Source organism: Papio anubis, chromosome 4 (genome assembly GCF_008728515.1).
Source record: "Papio anubis isolate 15944 chromosome 4, Panubis1.0, whole genome shotgun sequence".
Classification (NCBI taxonomy): Eukaryota; Metazoa; Chordata; class Mammalia; order Primates; family Cercopithecidae; genus Papio; species Papio anubis.
The window spans coordinates 168,974,769-168,993,453 of record NC_044979.1 but is presented as its reverse complement, the minus strand read 5'-3'; the positions used below and the strand labels follow the sequence as shown (position 1 = coordinate 168,993,453).

General features: G+C 47.9%; 1 protein-coding gene across 1 annotated transcript in view; it reads right to left on the bottom strand.

Annotated features, from left to right (window-relative positions):
• Positions 1–4,955: 4,955 nt before the first annotated feature.
• The window catches only part of IFNGR2 (interferon gamma receptor 2), a 36,449-nt gene continuing 22,719 nt past the window's right edge, over positions 4,956–18,685 (bottom strand). The window contains 4 exon segments of the mRNA NM_001168784.1: positions 4,956–5,090; positions 8,752–8,909; positions 9,288–9,447; positions 14,866–15,014. Coding sequence (NP_001162255.1) covers positions 4,956–5,090; positions 8,752–8,909; positions 9,288–9,447; positions 14,866–15,014 — 602 coding nt within the window.

Here is an 18,685-nt window from a genome sequence, read left to right as displayed (position 1 = left end):
TTCTTGAATCTGGGAAGTGGAGGTTGCAGTGAGCTGTGATTGCATCACTGCACTCCAGCCTGGGAGACAGAGCAAGACTCTGTCTCTAAATAAATAAATAAATAATGATCACAAAAGACTGCAAAAATCTCAACCTTGCACAAAGCCCTTCACAGCCTTACACAAAAAACACTTTTATGAGGACATCTTCCCAGCAACTGCCTGTCTAACCTTGGAATGGCATCACCCTTGCTATTGATCCTTATAGCCAAGGATAATTATCTTAATGATCTTATCCTCATTTTTCCTTTAAGAACCTTTGTTTTCCTTCACCTGCCTAAATATGCACATAGTTTACTCTGGCACACATATTCCCCTCGTAATACCCTATTCCCAAATCAGTATCATTTCCTTTCAGAGAGCCTCTCTCTTTGTTGTGGCGCTTCAAAGACATAGTGACCATAGTGACTATGCAGGCTGCTTTAAATGTTATGTACCGAGAAGTCCTTTTTTTTTTTTTTTTTTTTTTTTTTTGAGACAGATTCTTGCTCTGTTGTCCAGGTTGGAGTGCAGTGGTGCCATCTTGGCTCACTGCAACTTCCACCTTGTGGGTTCAACCGATTCTCTTGCCTCAGCCTCATGAGTAGCTGGGATTACAGGCACCTGCCACTGTGCTGGGCTGATTTTTTGTATTTTTAGTAGAGACGGGGTTTCACCGTGTTGGCCAGACTGGTCTTGAACTCCTGACCTTAGGTGATCTGCTCACCTGAGCCTCCCCAAATGCTGTGATTACAGGTGTGAGCCACCATGCCTGGCCAGAAGTCCATTTTATGTGATTTAAACACTATGGACAGAGACATGATTTTATTTTTATATTATTATTATTTTTTGAGACAGAGTCTCGCTCTGTCACCCAGGTAGAGGGCAGTGGTGCAATCTCAGCTCACTGCAACCTCTGCCTCCCAGGTTCAAGCGATTCTCCTGCCTCAGCCTCCTGAGTAGCTGGGATTACAGGCATGTACCACCACACCTGGCTAATTTTTGTATTTTTAATAGAGACGGGGTTTCACCATGTTGGTCAGGCTGGTCTCAAACTCGTGACCTCGTGATCCCTCCTCCCTCAGCCTCCCAAAGGGCTGGGATTACAAGCGTGAGCCACCGCACTGGCCTATTTTATTTTATTATTATTTTTGAGACAGAGTCTCGCTCTGTTGCCAGGTGTGCAGTGGCACGATCTCTGCTCACTGCAACCTCTGCCTTCCAGGTTCAAGCAATTCTCCTGCCTCAGTCTCCCAAGTAGCTGGGACTAGAGGCGCATGCCGCCACGCCCGGCTATTTTTTTTTTTTTTTTGTATTTTAGTAGAGACAGGGTTTCACCATGTTGCCCAGGCTGGTCTCGAACTCCTGAGCTCAGGCAATCCACCCTCCTCGGCCTCCCAAAGTGCTAGGATTACAGGCATGAGCCACCGCACCTGGCCAGAGATGTGATTTTAAAAGATATAAATGTCACAGAGGCAGATGACCTAAGCCTTGGCCTTGACTAGTGTATTAATCCCATCAATTAGTTATTTATTTTACTAAGGATAATGAGGCATTTCATTTCAGAAAATACTATTTAAGGCTGGGCACAGTGGCTCACATCTATAATTCCAGCACTTTGGGAGGCTGAGGTGGGCGGATCACCTGAGGTGAGAGGTTTGAGACCAGCCTGACCAACATGGTGAAACCCCATCTCTACTAAAAATACAAAAATTAGCCGGGCATGGTGGCGAGCATCTGTAATCCCAGCTACTCTGGAGGCTGAGGCACAAAAATCGCTTGAACCCAGAAGGCGGAGGTTGCAGTGAACTGAGATCGTGCCACTGCGCTCCAGCCTGGGCAACAGGGTGAGACTCTGTCTCTGAATAAATAAATAAATAAATGGGGTGGCACAGACGCACTTACTCTAACAGAGTTGATCTGCCCTCTGTCCTGCTGGGCTCAAACTCTTTCCTGTTCTCTTTCTGCTATGGATGTATCCTCCACTCCTCACTGGGTGCCATCCTGCTGCCCAACAGAAGCAGCTCTTGTCTCCGATTTCCTGAATGGTCTAAGGTAAGTCTTTACAATTCCTATCTACGACCTCTTCCTCCAAACTTGTCTACTTAAGGTGCACCTAATGCATACAACAGATGCTTCACAGGGAGACTTGTATGCATGGGGTGGGAGTGGGCCCTGTTTGTCTAACTCTTGCCACCGCAGACAGCATGGCACACAATACTTAGAGAGTTAGCCACTTTCTCCGGATGCGGTGGCTCACACCTGTAATCTCAACCTTTGGGAGGCCAGTGCAGGTAGATCACAAGGCCAGGAGTTCGAGAACAGCCTGGCCAATATGGTGAAACCTCATCTCTACTGAAAATACAAAAATTAGCCGGGTATAGTGGCGCACGCCTGTAATGCCAGCTATTCAGGAGTCTGAGGCAGGAGAATTGCTTGAACCTGGGAGGTGGAGGTTGTAGTGAGCCAAGATCGTGCCACTGCACTCCAGCCTGGGCGACAGAGTGAGACTGTCTCAAAAAAAGAAAAAAAAAAAAGCCACTTTCTTACCAGCAGTACAGGGCCCCAAAAGAGGAAGAGAAGGTGGCTCCATCGACTAGTGCTAGAAGCTGCATAAAGCTCCAGTCAGTGTCACCTCTTCCCATTGTCAAGACAGGGCTGCCGGCAGAGCTTCTTCCTAAAGCAGCATGATGGCAGCTGTGGCCCTCTGCGTGGGAGATGGGATGAATCTACACATCCATTTCCCACATGGGAAGAGTTATATGAATGGATTTTTATGTTTTATTTATTTTTATTCTTATTATTTTTGAGACAGTCTCGCTGTGTCGCCAGGCTGGAGTACAGTGGTGCGACCTCAGCTCACTGCAACCTCCGCCTCCTGGGTTCAACCAATTCTCCTGCCTCAGCATCCCAAGAAGCTGGGACTACAGGTGCGCACCACCACACCCAGCTAATTTTTGTATTTTTAGTAGAGACGGGGTTTCACCATGTTGGTCAGGATGGTCTCGATCTCTTGACCTCGTTATCCACCTGCCTTGGCCTCCCGAAGTGCTGGGAATACAGGTATGAGCCACCACGCCCGGCCTATTTTTTATTTTTTTGAGATGGAGTCTCACTCTGTCGCCCAGGCTGGAGTGCAGTGGCACAATCTCGGCTCACTGCAACCTGCCAGGCTCAAGCAATTCCCCTGCCTCAGCCTCCCATGTAGCTGGGATTACAGGGGCCTGCCACCACACTCAGCTAATTTTTGTGCTTTTAGTAGAGATGGGGTTTCACCATGTTGGCCAAGCTGGTCTCGAACACCTGACCTCAGGTGATCCGCCTGCCTCGGCCTCCCAAAGTGCTGGGATTACAGGTGTGAGCCACTGCGCCCAGCCTATAAATGGATTTTAAATACATATCCTTTGAACAACAGAGCCCAACAATACTGACAGATGACTTGCGTGCTCAGTGGCTAATACTACTATTGATTAATCAGTTAATTATCTTTATTGCCCACAAACGCCTGCCTTGGTCAACACAGTGTGACTTGTCACATATAAATGAAGTGCTAATGTGCCTTCTGCAAATCCCCCTTATAACTTTTATATTTTTGAGACAGGGTCTCTCTTGCTCTGTTGCCAAGGCTGGAATGTAGTGGTGCAATGCTCACTGCAACCTTGAACTCCTAGGCTCAAATGGTCCTCTGGTCTCAGCCTCCTGAGTAGCTAGGACTACAGGTGTGCACCACCACGACTAATTTTTTATTTTTTGTGAAAACAAGGTCTCACTATGTTGCCCAGGCTGTTCTCAAACTCCTGGCCTCAAGTGATCCTCCCATCTTGACCTCCCAAAGTGCTGGGATTACAGGCATGAGCCACCATGCCCAGCCTTTTTTTTTTTTTTTTTTTAAAGATAGGGTCTCACTCTGTCTCCCACGCTGGAGTGCAGTGGCATCATTTTGGCTCATGGTAACCTCTGCCTCCCAGGCTAAGGCATCCTCCCACTTTAGCCTCCCAAGTAGCTGGGACTACAGGTACATGTCATCACAGCTGGCTAAGTTTTATAGTTTTCATAGAGACCGGGGTTTCGCTATGTTGCCCAGGCTGGTCTAGAACTCCTGGCCTCCAGTGATCCACCCACCTCAGCCTCCCGAAGTGTTGGGATTACAGGTGTGAGCCACTGCACTTGGCCCCAGCCTCCTTTATAACCTTTGGAGGATCAAGTAACATCCACAGGAAGTGTTTGCTGAGTTCCCATGAGGCCTCTGTAGCTCTAGCAGGTGTTATTTAAGAGAAAAACAAGTTTAGATTGAGTAATTTTAAAAAGCTGAAACTCTGCAGAAAATAGGCTACAATAAAGAAAAGACTTCACATAGACTTAAAAAAAAACATGTGCTATACAGTCTTTTATTTCTAGTTTAAAAACAAAATCTTAAATTACTAGGAGTATATTTACAGGATTAATTACATTTTAAGCCAGCACACCATGGAAGTACATGAAGGGCCACTCAGTGTCCTTCACTGGGACAGGCTGGGACAGGCTGGGACAGGTTGTGTGACCTGCCCGAGGGGCTCCAGCTCATTTGCTGAAGTTGAGAAGAAGACCACGTCTTCTGACTGCTCAGCCCAAACAATGAAAAAAGTATCAGAGATGTGTCATATCCATTTTGCTAACAAGCAATTACATGACTTTTTAGTGTTTAAGAGAAGCCTTAATTTTCCTGGGATATCTCCATAGAATCATTCTAAAAACTTGTTTCATTTTGAAAATTCTTCAAGAAAAAAAAAAAGCTTGTCACCCCCATGAGACCCACTGTCTCTCACAAGGCAGGGACAGGCCTTTTAGAGGCAGGAAAAGGGAATACTGGTCTCTGGGAAGTCCAGACAGAACTCCAGCAGCTCCACTGGTTCGACGATCTCTTCCAGGGGGCCAGTGGGCTAGACCCATGCTTTGGTTCAAAGTGTTTGGAGAACATCTTCTTGCTCCTTTTCTGGAAAGGAAATGATGGACACAGAGTCCCAGACGTCATCCTTTGGTGAGCTGTCCTTGTCCAAGACCTCTAAGATGGGCTGGGTTGGGTCCTTTAAATACTTGGGGAGATTGGAAAACAAAATTGTAATGAGTTTACCAGTTCAATACACCAGACCTCTGAACTTTAGTTTTTGTTGTTGTGCTTTTAAAATTGTTTTGTTTGAGACGGAGTCTCACTCTGTCACCTAGGCTAGAGTGCAGTGGTGTGATCTCGGCTCACTGCAACCTCCGCCTCCTGGGTTCAAGTGATTCTCCTGCCTCAGCCTCCTGAGCAGCTGGGACTACAGGCGCGCGCCACCACGCCTGGCTAATTTTCTGTATTTTTAGTAGAGACAGGGTCTTACCATGTTGGCCAGGCTGGTCTCAAACTCCTGACTGCAAATGACCCAGCCACCTTGGCCTTCCAAAGTACTGGGACTGTAAGTGTTAGCAGCTGCACCTGGCCTACTTTAGTTTTAATTGGTATAGTTGTTATTTTATTAAGGTATAAGTTGATTCTGTCCACCAATGACATAACTTCTTTTTCTTTTTTTTCAACAATGAAACAATTTTTTTTTTCTTTTTTTTTTTTGAGTCAGAGTATCTCTTTCACCCAGGCTGGAGTACAGTGGCTCGATCTCAGCTCACTGCAACTTCTGCCTCCCAGGTTCAAGCAATCTCCTGCCTCAGCCTCCCAAGTAGCTAGGATTGCAGGCATGCACCACTACGGCCAGCTAATTTTTTTTTTTTTTTTTTTTTGAGATGGAGTCTTGCTCTGTTGCCAGGCTGGAGTGCAGTGGCGTGATCTCGGCTCACTGCAACCTCCGAATCCCTGGTTCAAGCAATTCTCCTGCCTCAGCCTCCCGAGTAGCTGGGACTACAGGTGCACGCCTGGGTAAGTTTTGTATTTTTAGTAGAGACAGGGTTTCACCATGTTGGCCCGGTGACCTCGTGATCCACGCGCGTCGGCCTCCCAAAGTGCTGGGATTACAGGCATGAGCCACTGCGCCCGGCCAACAACTTCTAATAGTTGAATACTCCTTACCCCTCATCTCAGTAATAACTTTAATACCCATCCCAGGGCTGACCATGTTAATATGCTGAGAGTGTAAAAGGGCAAAACTCAGGAAGAGCAAGTTTCGTTTTTTGTTTTTTTTGTCTGATTTTCTGATTGGAAGAAAAGCAAGTTCTTCCTTGCAACCCTCAGTGCAGGCCTGTGGGTTATTAATCTTAAAACATCTCTAAAATGATAACCTTTCAGCGAAGGAGGGACTGGGGGCTCTTGTTCAGCTGTGATGGGGAAAAAGAGGGCAAGTTCGTAAGCATTGGTCTCAGGCACTCCTCCACCCCTCCCCTCACAACAGCGCACAGCGCACAGCGCGCTGCAGCGCATCTGGGAGGGAGGGCCTTAGGCCTTAACATATAAAGGGGTGTTTCCCAGCGATTAATTTCCCTTTTGCTCCCACAGGCTTTAGGCTTAGCCACAGATTCACCAAGTTACCAAGAACCTAGTATGTAGCTCTTGGAAATGCTGAAAGATACTGAAAGACAATAAGCTTGTAGCTGACTGATGGAAAGAGGAACAAAACCAAAACATGTACCCTTGTGAGACCCCAGAATTATAAGTGAAACATGATTCACTGTTGTCATGTAACTCAGAGACCTTTGGTGGATGTTCTTCACGCTTTCCTAGGAAAGTGGACCGACAGGCCTGTGTTTTCTGTTCATTTCTCAGAGGAATGACTCATAGTAAATTCATGTACTAGGGCTCAGCTGGTCATTCTACCAGGAGAGAGAGATCATGACTGCAAGAAAGATTCTGAGACCTGTTAGGAGCTATGATTTTGTGACAGTATTAACCAGGGAGGTTCTAGTAGGGAATCTGTATATTGCCTATGTACCTAAAATACATCATGACAGATGAAGGAACAAGTGACTAGGGTTCTTTCTGAAAGTGCCGCTGTGTTTCTGTAGACTTGGACCTTATCTAACATCTGTTCACCCTCATGTAACTGAGTAACATTCTGTTTCCAACACCTTTACTCTGGGTTTACCCAAGAATAATGTGAAGCCTCCAGAAGCAAATGCTTTTTATTTAATTTATTTTTATTTTTTGAGATGAAGTTTTGCTCTGTCGCCCAGGCTAAAGTGCTGTGGTGTGATCTTGGCTCACTGTAACTTCCACCTCCTGGTTCAAGTGATTCTCCTGCCTCAGCCTCCTGAGTAGCTGGGATTATAGGCACCCACCATCATGCCTGGCTAATTTTTGTATTTTTAGTAGAGACAGGGTTTCACCATGTTGGCCAGGCTGGTCTCCAGCTCCTGACCTCAGGTGATCCTCCTGTCTTGGCCTCCCAAAGTGCTGGGATTACAGGTGTGGTTCACTACGCCTGGCTGCAAATGCTTTTTAAATGTTCTTTTTTCAGCTCGCCTCTCATACCCAAAATGTCCTGACCATGTCCCTCAGAAGGCCCAGTGGTCTCACAGAGCCTCAGGGGGCTGGGGCTATGCAGGAAAATAAGACTTTCCACAAGACGCACGCTGCTGTTCTTTCTCAAGTCCTTACAAACACTAGCAATACTCACTGGGCAGTGGCGCACAGGGCCTGGCACTCACAGCTCTGGGGGTTGACTCTGCCTTAGGGCCCTCCTAAGCACCCTGTGGGCCCCAAAGCTCAAGTTCCTGATCACCCTCTCCACCGCCTTCACATCCTCCAGCCAGGCCACTTCCTTGGCGCATTCTCCAGAGAGCAGAGGAGATCTGCTGCCTGAGAGGGGCCTACTGCCACCTTTTTAGCCAATCCCATGCCATTAAAAAAAAATTAAATTGTGGTAAAATGCACATAACATAAAATGTACCATTATAACTCTTTTTAGGTGTACAGTTCGGTAGTGCCAAGCACATTCACATTGTGCAGTCATGACCACCATCCATCTCCAGAACTCTCTACAGCTCCAGAACTGAAACTCTGGCCCCACTCAACACGAACTTCCCACTTTCCTCCCTCCACCATCACAACCATCATTCTACTTCCCGTCTTTATGGATCTGATGACTCTGGGGACCTCATTTAAGTGGAAGCATACAGTATCCTTTCGTGACTGTCCTACTCCACTCGGCATAATGTCCTCAAGGTCCATCCACATGGTGGCATGTGTCACAATCCCCTTCCTTTCTAATGCTGAATGACATTCCATCGTATGGAAAGACCATCCATTGGTTTATCTATTCATCCTTCAACGACACCAGAGTGCTTCCACCTTTTGGCTGCTGTGAATCGAGTCAATATGAACATGGGGTATAAATAACCCCATACAATTTTTAACTCAAATCTCTGTGTCCACGGCTTTGCCCACTGCTGCACTCTTAGGGGTTGCCGGGGCAGTGGGGCCCTGTTGTGTCACCATTAACATGTCTGCGTGGCCAGGCGCAGTGGCTCACGCCTGTAATCCCAGCACTTTGGGAGGCTGAGGTGGGCGGATCACTTGAGGTCAGGAGTTCGAGACCAGTCTGGCCAACACAGCAAAACTCCATCTCTACCAAAAATACAAAAATTAGCAGGCCATGGTGGTGAGCACTTGTAATACCAGCTACTCAGGAGGCTGAGGCAGAAGAATCGCTTGAACCTGGGAGACGGAGGCTGCAGTGAGCAGAGACTGTACCATGACGCTCCAGCCTGGGCAACAGAGCAAGACCCTATCTCAAAAAAAAAAAAAAAAAAAAAAAAGGTGTGCACACATACCTCTTCTATCTGTAATGGAATGCTTGGTGGAGTGTGAAACCAGTATTTAATCAGGCCTCTGTATTTCAGGACCAGGAAGCAACAGGCCCCTGCCAGCACCGACAGCAACGAAAATGTTCCCACGGAGATCAGGATGACTTGCTGAAGCTCGGTGGAGGCTAAAAAAAAGGACATGAAAGTGAACAGAATGATCTTCCTACACACAACACAAACATCAGTTAATGTTCCATCCATGCTGCTTAAAAAGCATTCCTGGCCTAGTAGAATGGGCAGGTGCCCCTATCCCGACCCTCACCCGGTACGCTTACGTTAATAGCTGAAGTCAATCCTGTAATGAAATAAAACAAGCGGTAGCTGTCCGGCAGCCTCCGCGACCGCAGATCCCAGCACAAGCTCATTACACCTGCAGTTCAGCACTCTCTTCTCACTGGCTCTCCCCACTCCCACCACCCATGACCTCATAGGCGGTCCCCGATTTCACTATTGGAGGAGTATTCTTTCCCAGTTAAGAAAGGACATAAGAAGGTGTATTTTACCATCTGCCATCGTTTCGTAGCAAGATGTGTTGCTTAAATGCCCCAGTCTAAAGATGTTACTTTTGTTCCAAAGCAGTTGTGCCTGGACTTGTAAACAGTACACTCTGAAGGGTTTTAAGTTATCCAATGAAATGGAGTTGCTTCTGAAAGGGCCTTTGACCTGTTTTAAAAACACCACAAGCACACATGTAAATCCCTTGAATGAACACGGCCAAGCTGCCTCCATCTTTTCTGATGTTTCCTCAAATTCACTGTGAACACGACAACCAAAGCAGAAGAAGATGCCATTTTTAGCGGGTCACTGGCGGGCAGTGGACACATTGTATGTGTGAAAACTGGTGTGTTGTGTGGTCAAAGAGGCTGATAGCTTTAGAACTGTTTCTGGCTGTGTGGTCTCAGAGTGCCCATTGTAATAACTAGACTTCAGTAAATCCCAATTTCTAGGATAACCTTTGTCTCCTCTAAAATTAACATTTTGGGCTGGATGGGGTGGCTCACGCCTGTAATCCCACCACTTTGGGAGGCCAAGGTGGGCGGATCACCTGAGGTCAGGAGTTGGAGACCAGCCTGGCAAACATCACAAAACCCTGTCTCCACTAAAAGTACAAATATTAGCTGGATGTGGTGGCGCACACCTGTAATCCCAGCTGCATGGGAGGCTGACGGAGGAGAATCACTTGGACCAGGAGGCGGAGGCTGCAGTGAGCCAAGATTGCGCCACTGCACTCCAGCCTGGGTGACAGAGCAAGACTGCATCTCAAAACAAACAAACTAATATTTTGTATTTCTTTCTTTCTTCTTCTTCTTTTTTTTTTTTTTTTTTGAGATGGAGTTTCGCTCTGTCACCAGGCTGGATTGCAGTGGTGCAACCTCAGCTCACTGCAACCTCCGCTTCCCAGGTTCAAGCAATTCTCCTGCCTCCAACTCCTGAGTTGCTGGGATTATAGGTGCCCACCACCACGTCCAGCTCATTTTTGTATTTTTAGTAGAGACAGGGTTTCCCCATGTTGCCCAGGCTGGTCTTGAGCTCCTGACCTCAGGTGATCCACCTGCCTCGGCCTCCCAAAGTGCTGGGATTACAGGCGTGAGCCACCACGCCCAGCCAACATTTTGTATCTCATAGTTAATCTAGATACCTCAAGGTAGTCAACAGAGAAAAAATTATTCTAGGAAATAATGTTCCTTTCATTCCCAACCTGCTTCTAGTTTGACCAAAATGTGCTTGATCCTCCTATAGTTTCAGCTAAAATGACCTTCGAGATTTATGACATCAGGAGACAACTGGACCGCGGACTCCAGGAGGGTTCTGTGTCTCCTCCCTGCATCCCCCTGTTGCCTCGAGCAGACCTTGCTGCCTCCCCACCTGGTCCTCCAGGCAATGGCTCCTCACTCTTGTCCTGGCAAGGTTGTCATTGTCCCACCCCGAAGTGGAAAACAGCGATACCCTACTATGGCAGTACAGGGTTTCTTGCAAAGAACTGTTTTCTAATTTTGAGATACAATATAATCCACTGCAGTCACATGAAATGACGGCATAACATATGCTTGAAAACATGGGAAGACAAGGCTGCTAAACTGTTAACTGAAAAAAGGCAGATTATCCAAATACAGAACATGTTATTATTTTTTAAAATAGAAAAATAGGCCAGGCGTGGTGGCTCATGCCTGTAATTCCAGCACTTCGGGAGGCTGAGGTGGGACAATCACTTGAGTTTGAGCTTGGGTAACATAGTGAGACACCCCTCCCCGTGTCTCTATGAAAAAAAATAAATAAATAAGCTGGTCATGGTGGTGTATGCCTATAGTCCCAGCTGCTTGGGAGGCCAAAGTGGGAGGACGGCTTGAGCCTGGGAATTGGAGGCTACAGTGAGCTATGATTGCACCACTGCACTCCAGCCTGGGTGAGAGAGTGGAATTGTCTCTGAAAAATTAAAGTTAAAAAATAAAAATACAAACATAATTGTATTATCTATGAATTGCAGTATTACTTGATGGTTTTACATTATCTTTTCTTCTGTTTAGTGGTGGTGACTGCCAGGGCAGAGGAAGATGCGATTTTAAGGATGAAAATTCCCTTTGGGTTTATTTCAGCATTCAATTGGAATTCCTAAAATTCAGAATCACAGACTGCAGAAGAGCTAATGTAACAGGCCTAACACTAATGGCCTTTGAAGGGCCTGATTTCAAGGTCGACCCTTGGCTGACATCTGGGAATTTGTGTGCGTGTGTGTGTGTGTGTGTGTGTTTGAGACGGAGTCTTGCTCCATTGCCCAGGCTGGAGTGCAGTGGTGCGATCTCAACTCGCTGCAACCTCCACCTCCCAGGTTGAAGCGATTCTCCTGCTTCAGCCTCCCAAGTAACTGGGATCACAGAGGCCCGCCACCACGCCTGGCTAATTTTTGTATTTTTAGTAGAGATGGGTTTTCACCATGCTGGCCAGGCCTGTCTCGAACCCCTGACCCCAAGTGATCCGCCTGCCTCGGCCTCCCACAGTGCTGGGGTTTCAGGCGTGAGCCACGGCGCCCAGCCTGGGAATTTGGATTTCAGGTTTATGCCTCCCATTCCCAAACTGGTAAGGTGGCTTTACTGTCCCTACACTGTTTGCAGTGTGTCTTCTTTATGAGGAGCATCTGCTTTCCTTCTGGGAGTTGGAATTTTGGCATACACTAGACAGAAGGTGCGTATGTGGCTAGCCCCAGTAAAAATCCTGGGCGCTGGGTCTCTCACAAGCCTCCCTGGCAGACAGCAGTTCACGCGTGCAGTCACAGCTTGCTGGTGGAGGAATGAAGTGTGTCCTGCGTGACTCCGCTCGGGGAGGGCTCCCAGAAGCCCACCCCTGGACACCTGCGGACTTTCCTTCATGTGCCTCTTCCCTTTGCCGATTTTGCTTTGCATCCTTTTGCTGTAAAAAATCAGAGTGTGGGCCAGGCACAGATGGGGAGGCTGAGACAGGAGAATCTCTTGAACCCATGAGCCGAGACTGTGGCACTGCACTCCACCCTGGGCGACACAGTGAAACTCTGTCTCAGAACAAAACAAAACAAAAGAAATGAGAGCGTGGCTGTGCTGGGCCCTGGGAGTCCTTTGAGCGATCTAGGGTGGGTCTTGGGGAACGCAACACAGACTCACAGCTGGAACAAAGATCCTGTCGGTGGCTTTCAGAGTCATTTTCATCCTTGACTTTTGATCATGGAAGCCAAGTACAGATGCTCTGGTCTGATGGAGGAAAGGGGCTTGGGGGCCCTCATGGCTGCTCGTCTTCACAGGCTCCGGCTTACAGCTCAGTTGTTTCATTTTATACATGAGGAAGCTGCAGCCCAGAGAGGCTAAGTGACATGGTGCTAAGCGGGTCCCAGGCAGTGGAAGCCTGTTCTGTGCGCTCTATATAAGGGCATGCTGCTCAGTGAGGCTGGTCCCAGGGTCCTGAAGCTGAGTCCTCCAGTGCTGCGCAGCCCTGGCCGGCTCTAGAATACAAGGGGCAACTCGCCCTCTGGGGGCCGACTCAGTGCAGAGAAATGGATGGACTCCATCCTAAAAAAAATATGGGCGGGCCCTTGGGGAGGTAGCACAGCAACACAGTGCCCTCAAGTGAAGAAACCAACCAAAGGGTGGAGAAAAACGTGGCCAGAGCGCCCACCCCATCTTCTGCATTTCCGGCACCATATCCGGTTGGTGAGGACAGCTTGGAAGAGGCAGAGTCTCTCTCTTCTGGATTCTGCCAGGCTCCCTCTATTCTAATTGACCCAGATCTTGAGCTCTGATTTGGAGAAATGATTTTTCCCTATTTCCTAGATGCTAAATCTGTTTTTCAGTGAGTCTCAACCTTGCCAGTTTCATACTCCTCATAATGAAATGAAGAGGAGGCTGGGAACAGGGGCTCATGCCTGTAACCTCAGCACTTTCGGAGACTGAGGTGGGCAGATTGTTTGAGACCAGGAGTTCGAGACCAGCTTGAGCAACATGGCAAAACCCTATCTCTACAGAAAAAATTTTAAAATGTTAGCCGGGTGTGGTTGGCACAGGCCTGTAATTCCAGCTACTGGGGAGGCTGAAGTGGGTGGATTGCTTGAGCCTGGGAGGTAGAGGTTGCAGTGAGCCAAGATTGTACCATAGTACTCCAGCCTGGGCAACAGTGAGACTGTCTCAAAAAAACAACAATAGGCTGGGCGCGGTGGCTCACGCCTGTAATCCCAGCACTTTGGGAGGCCAAGGTGGGCGGATCACGAGGTCAGGAGATCGAGACCTTCCTGGCTAACACGGTGAAACCCCATCTCTACTAAAAATACAAAAAATTAGCAGGGCGTGGTGGCGGGCACCTGTAGTCCCAGCTATTCAGGGGGCTGAGGCAGGAGAATGGCGTGAACCTGGGAGGCAGAGCTTGCTGTGAGCCGAGATCGCGCCACTGCAGTCCGGCCTGGGCGACAGAGCGAGACTGTCTCAAAAAAAAAAAAAAGAAAAAGAAAAAAAGAAAAGAAAAAAAGAACAATAATTTTTTAAAAAAGAGAGAAGTGCAGATACAAAGTGTGTGGCAGAAAAACATGGTGGTCAAGAGCACGGCTCTGAAGGTAGGCATCTCTGCTCTGCTCTGCCATTGGTTTGCTGCTGACCTGAGGCAAGTCACTTAACGACTTGGATTCCCTCTCTGCAAACGGATTAGTATAAAGATGAAATGGGCTAGGCACGGTGGCTCATGCCTGTAATCCCAGCACTTTGGGTGGCCAAGGTGGGCAGATCACCTGAGGTCAGGAGTTCGAGACCAGCCTGACCAATATGGTGAAACCCTATCTCTACTAAAAATACAAAAACTAGCTGGGCATCAAGAACAAAACTCCAGCTAAAAAAAAAAAAAAAGATGAAATGAGATGAAGTATCTAAAATTCTAAAATGCTGGCCCAGAGCCAAACACAAAGGAAGCTCTCAATAAATGTAAGCTCTTATTATCAAAAACCATAATAATGTTGAATTTAGGAAATCATGAAGTTCACATAGATAACAGAACCTCATTAAACACAGCTGGGATAATTTAGGCACTGGACATGCTTCAAGACCATCATGTTTTTTCCTGTACTCCCCGAGGCTGACCAGGCCCCTCTGATGTCATGCACCTCTGTTAACGTGATCATACCTGCTGCTCTCTGGAAGGCTCTTTATCCCTTTGTTTCCCCCCGATTCCACATGTGCCCTTTTCACAAACTGTTCAAACATTTATACAGTTAAGCCTTGCAGGCTGTAGTTGTGGATTCCTCATGGAGAACCAGGCCCACTAAAACCTCCTCCAAACTGCAGAGCGTGGCAAAGGCATTGTGAGCAGGGCACTGGCTAAGTCTGGACCCCACACAAGGAAACAGAGTGACATCAAAGGATGGCCAGCCCTTCAGATTGGCCTGGCGGAGGGAGGTCTCAGCACACCGAGTGGAAAAACAGGTCTTGAAGAGGACGATGAAAACAGGCTCAGGGCTCAGTCTCTATGGGGACACGAGGACACCCTGTTTTTGCCCATGTTAAAGGTTTCTTTCTATTGCTAAGCCAGAAACTGCAAAGAAAAGAAAATCCAAACAAAAAAGGAACATGCTCTTGCCTGTTGGATTCCTCCTTTTTCCCAGTAATGGACATAATACCAAAAAAAGGCTGTGGAGGTATCAGCGATGTCAAAGGGAGAGGAGAACCTGATGATGAGGGAGCCTTCTCCTGGGGTCACCTCGACGTTTTCTGGAGGCCCGACAGTCACTGGAAAAGAATTACAAAGAGAAAATCATACACATACACATATGTATTATAGATATAATACACTCTATATATGTATAATGCAATATATATATATAGTGGGTGTAGATATATACATATATTTTTATCTATTTATTTATTTATTATTTTTTCGAGACAGAGTCTTGCTCTGTCGCCCAGGCTACAGTGCAGTCGCGCAATCTCGGCTCACCGCAACCTCCACCTCCCGGGCTCAAGCAATTCTCTTGCCTCAGCCTCTCAAGTAGCTGGGATTACAGGCATGTGCCACCATGTCCGGCTAATTTTTATATTTTTAGTAGAGACAGGGTATCTTCATGTTGGCCAGGCTGTTCTCAAACTCCTGACCTCGTGATCCGCCTGCCTCAGCCTGCCAAAGTGCTGAGATTACAGGCGTGAGCCACCGCGCCTGGCCTATTTATTTTATTTATTTAATTAATTAATTTATTTATTTATTTATTTTTGAGATGGAATGTTGCTCATGTCGCCCAGGCTGGAGTTCAGTGGTGCAATCTCGGCTCACTGTAACCTCTGCCTTCCGGGTTCAAGCGATTCTCCTGCCTCAGCCTCTCGTGTAGCTGCAATTACAGGCACATGCCACTACACCCAGATAATTTTTATATTTTTAGTAGAGACGGTGTTTCACCAAGTTGGCCAGGCTGGTTTCAAACTACTGACCTCAGGTGATCTGCCCGCCTTGGCCTCCCAAAGTGCTGGGATTACAGGCGTGAGCCACTGCGCCCAGCCATATTTCTATTTATACATGCAGTGGAGCTGACTTTGGATGCACAAGTCTACAAGAGGCGGCTCCAGGTGTGAGGCTGACTTGAAGGCAGCACCTGGAGTGTGAGCTACCACGCCCATGCTCCAGGTAGAAGGAGAGGCCTTGAGGCAGTCCACAGTGTGGCCCAGAGCAAGTCCCTCTGGCTCCTCAGGGGGCAGCGCCGATGCCAGAAGGTGAGATTCCACCAGGCAGGTGCAAAAGCCTCCCTGAATGAAAGGCCGCCAGAGCCAGTGTCTCTTACAATAATTCCCTAGGAGTTGTTTCCAGGGCCCCCACAAAGGACACGTCTAATTGCAAGAATCACTGTGCCCAGCAGGTCGCAGAGATGTAGCTTTCTACCAGGTATTTAGGATTGTCACAGCTGAGATGCAGTTTACCAATCAGGGGCCATGTGACCATAAGTAGTGCCACTTAGTAACACGGTTGACATGTCACCTTTAGTGTCAGCTTTCCAGAGAAACAAAACTGGAAGGTTAACCAAAGGTCAAATTTTCCTGCAGAAGGGAAATGATTTTGTTAGCCCTTACCTACAATATACATAAAATTCCAATATAACTGAGCAAAAGTGGTGTTTATAAACTTTACGTACATTTGTCTCCTAGCTTCTTGTAATACTATGTTTATTTATTAATTAAAATAAATTTTTTTGAGACAGGGTCTTGGTCTGTTGCCCAGGCTGGAGTACAGTAGTGCAATCGTGGCTCACTGCAACCTCGAACTCCCAGGCACCCGAGTGAAGTGATCCAACCACTTCAGCCTCCCAAGTACCTGAGACTATAGGCCCGTGCCACCACGCCTAATTTTTTTTGCTTTTTTGTAAAGCTGGAGTTTTCCCATGTTGCCCAGACTGGTCTTGAACTCCTGGGCTCACTCCTGGGCTCCTTCTGCCTCAACCTCCAAAAGTACTGGGATTCCAGGTGTGAGCCACCACACCCATACTACATTGAAACACGGTAAGTGAGAAGTGTTGCCATGGTAAGTCTGTTTGTTCAGGCTTTTCACATAATTCACCTCATAGTCACCTCAGGCTAGGACGGTGACTCACGATGTGCTATCAGTGAGGGCTATGAAGCATTTATTAAGTAAGCATGCACATTGTATAATTCACCAGAGGAACTCAGATCAAAGTACAGGTTGGGTCCTCGAAATTCTAAGAGACCAATGTCTCCACATTTTACACAAGGAGACAATGCTGTCACCGTGAGTTCACAACAGCGGGGCTGGATTCTCTCCCCTGGGCACTCCAGGTTGGTGGGGGTTAGGTGTATGATCTGGCCAAGCTTCTCTCTGTGCAAAAGAACTACTGAGTTTGTAGCTGTGCCCTCTTATTTGTTCTGGTGGAGGTGCTAAGTCCAGACAACTCCCAGTGGCAGAAGCAGGGTCAGGCCTGGCCCACCAACAGCCACAGTGATGTTCGTGGATTGACTGCTAGTGACAAAATGCTCTTCCATTCAGCCTACTCAGGGACACTGGCACACGTTCTCCAGCTTCCCTTGGCCCAGCTAAGTGAGCAGAGCATGCAGAAGCACGTTGCAGAAGCGCCTGCAGGGCCTGGCTGTAGGACACGTTCTTTGGGCATCTCCATTAGCACGTGGGAGTGTGGACACCAGCCACAGCTGGCCACTGTACAGCTGAAAGCACAGGGCTCAGACCTGCCCTTCTGAAGAAAGTCCCGACCTGGAATCTGATATGAACCTGGTAAACCTTGTCTCTAGAGGGGAGAACAATCTGACTCCTCTCACAGCACTGGAGGAAGGCTGGCTCCAGGAACACCGGATGACAATGCGTGGAGCCTCCAGGCAAATGGCCTTTCCACGAAGCCTCTTACGGATCAGTGTCACCACCAAATATGGGTATCCCGGGCAGGGCGTGGTGGCTCACACCTGTAATCCCAGCACTTTGGGAGGCCAAGGTGGGCGGATCACTTGAGGTCAGGAGTTTGAGACCAGCCTGGTCAACATGCGGAAATGCCATTTCTACTAAAAATACAAAAATTAGGCTATGTGCAGTGGCTCACGCCTATAATCCCAACACTTTGGGAGGCCGAGGCGGGCGGATCAGGAGGTCAGGAGATCGAGACCATCCTGGCTAACACAGTGAAACCCCATCTCTACTAAAAATACAAAAAATTAGCCAGGAGCAGTGGCAGGCGCCTGTAGTCCCAGCTACTCCGAAGGTTGAGGCAGGAGAATGGCATGAACCCGGAAGGTGGAGTTTGCAGTGAGCCAAAATCGCGCCGCTGCACTGCAGCCTGGGCCACAGAGCGAGACTCTGTCTCAAAAATAAAATTAAAAAAAATTAGCTGGGCATGGTGGTGCGTGCCTATAATCCTAGCTACTCAGGAGGCTGAGGCAGGAGAATCACTTGAACCTGGGAGGCAGAGGTTGCAGTGAGCCGAGATCATGCCACTGCACTCCAGCCTGGGTGACAAGAGTGAAACTCTGTCTCACAAAAACAAAAACAAAATTAACTGGGGTGTGGTGGCACATGCATGTAATCCCAGCTACTGGGGAGGCTGAGGCACGAGAATCACTTAAACCTGGAGGCGGAGGTTGCAGTGAGCTGAGATTGCTCCACTGCACTCCACCCTGGGCGACACAGTGAGACTGCCTCAAAAAAACAAAAAACAAAACAAAAAAACAAATAAGGTTATCCCCATTTCTCGGATGAGGAAACAGAAGCCAGGAGGTGACACTATTTGCCCAGAGTAACAGCCAGTAAATGGCAGAGTTGGGATAAGAACCCAGGCGGGGGTGATGCCAACGCCCGCCCCCTCCAACCACCATCTCACTCCTCCACTTGGTAAACCTCCTTCATGTCCATTACTGATTCTAACGCCACCAGCAGAGGTGAAAGTGGCAGGTATGAGGTG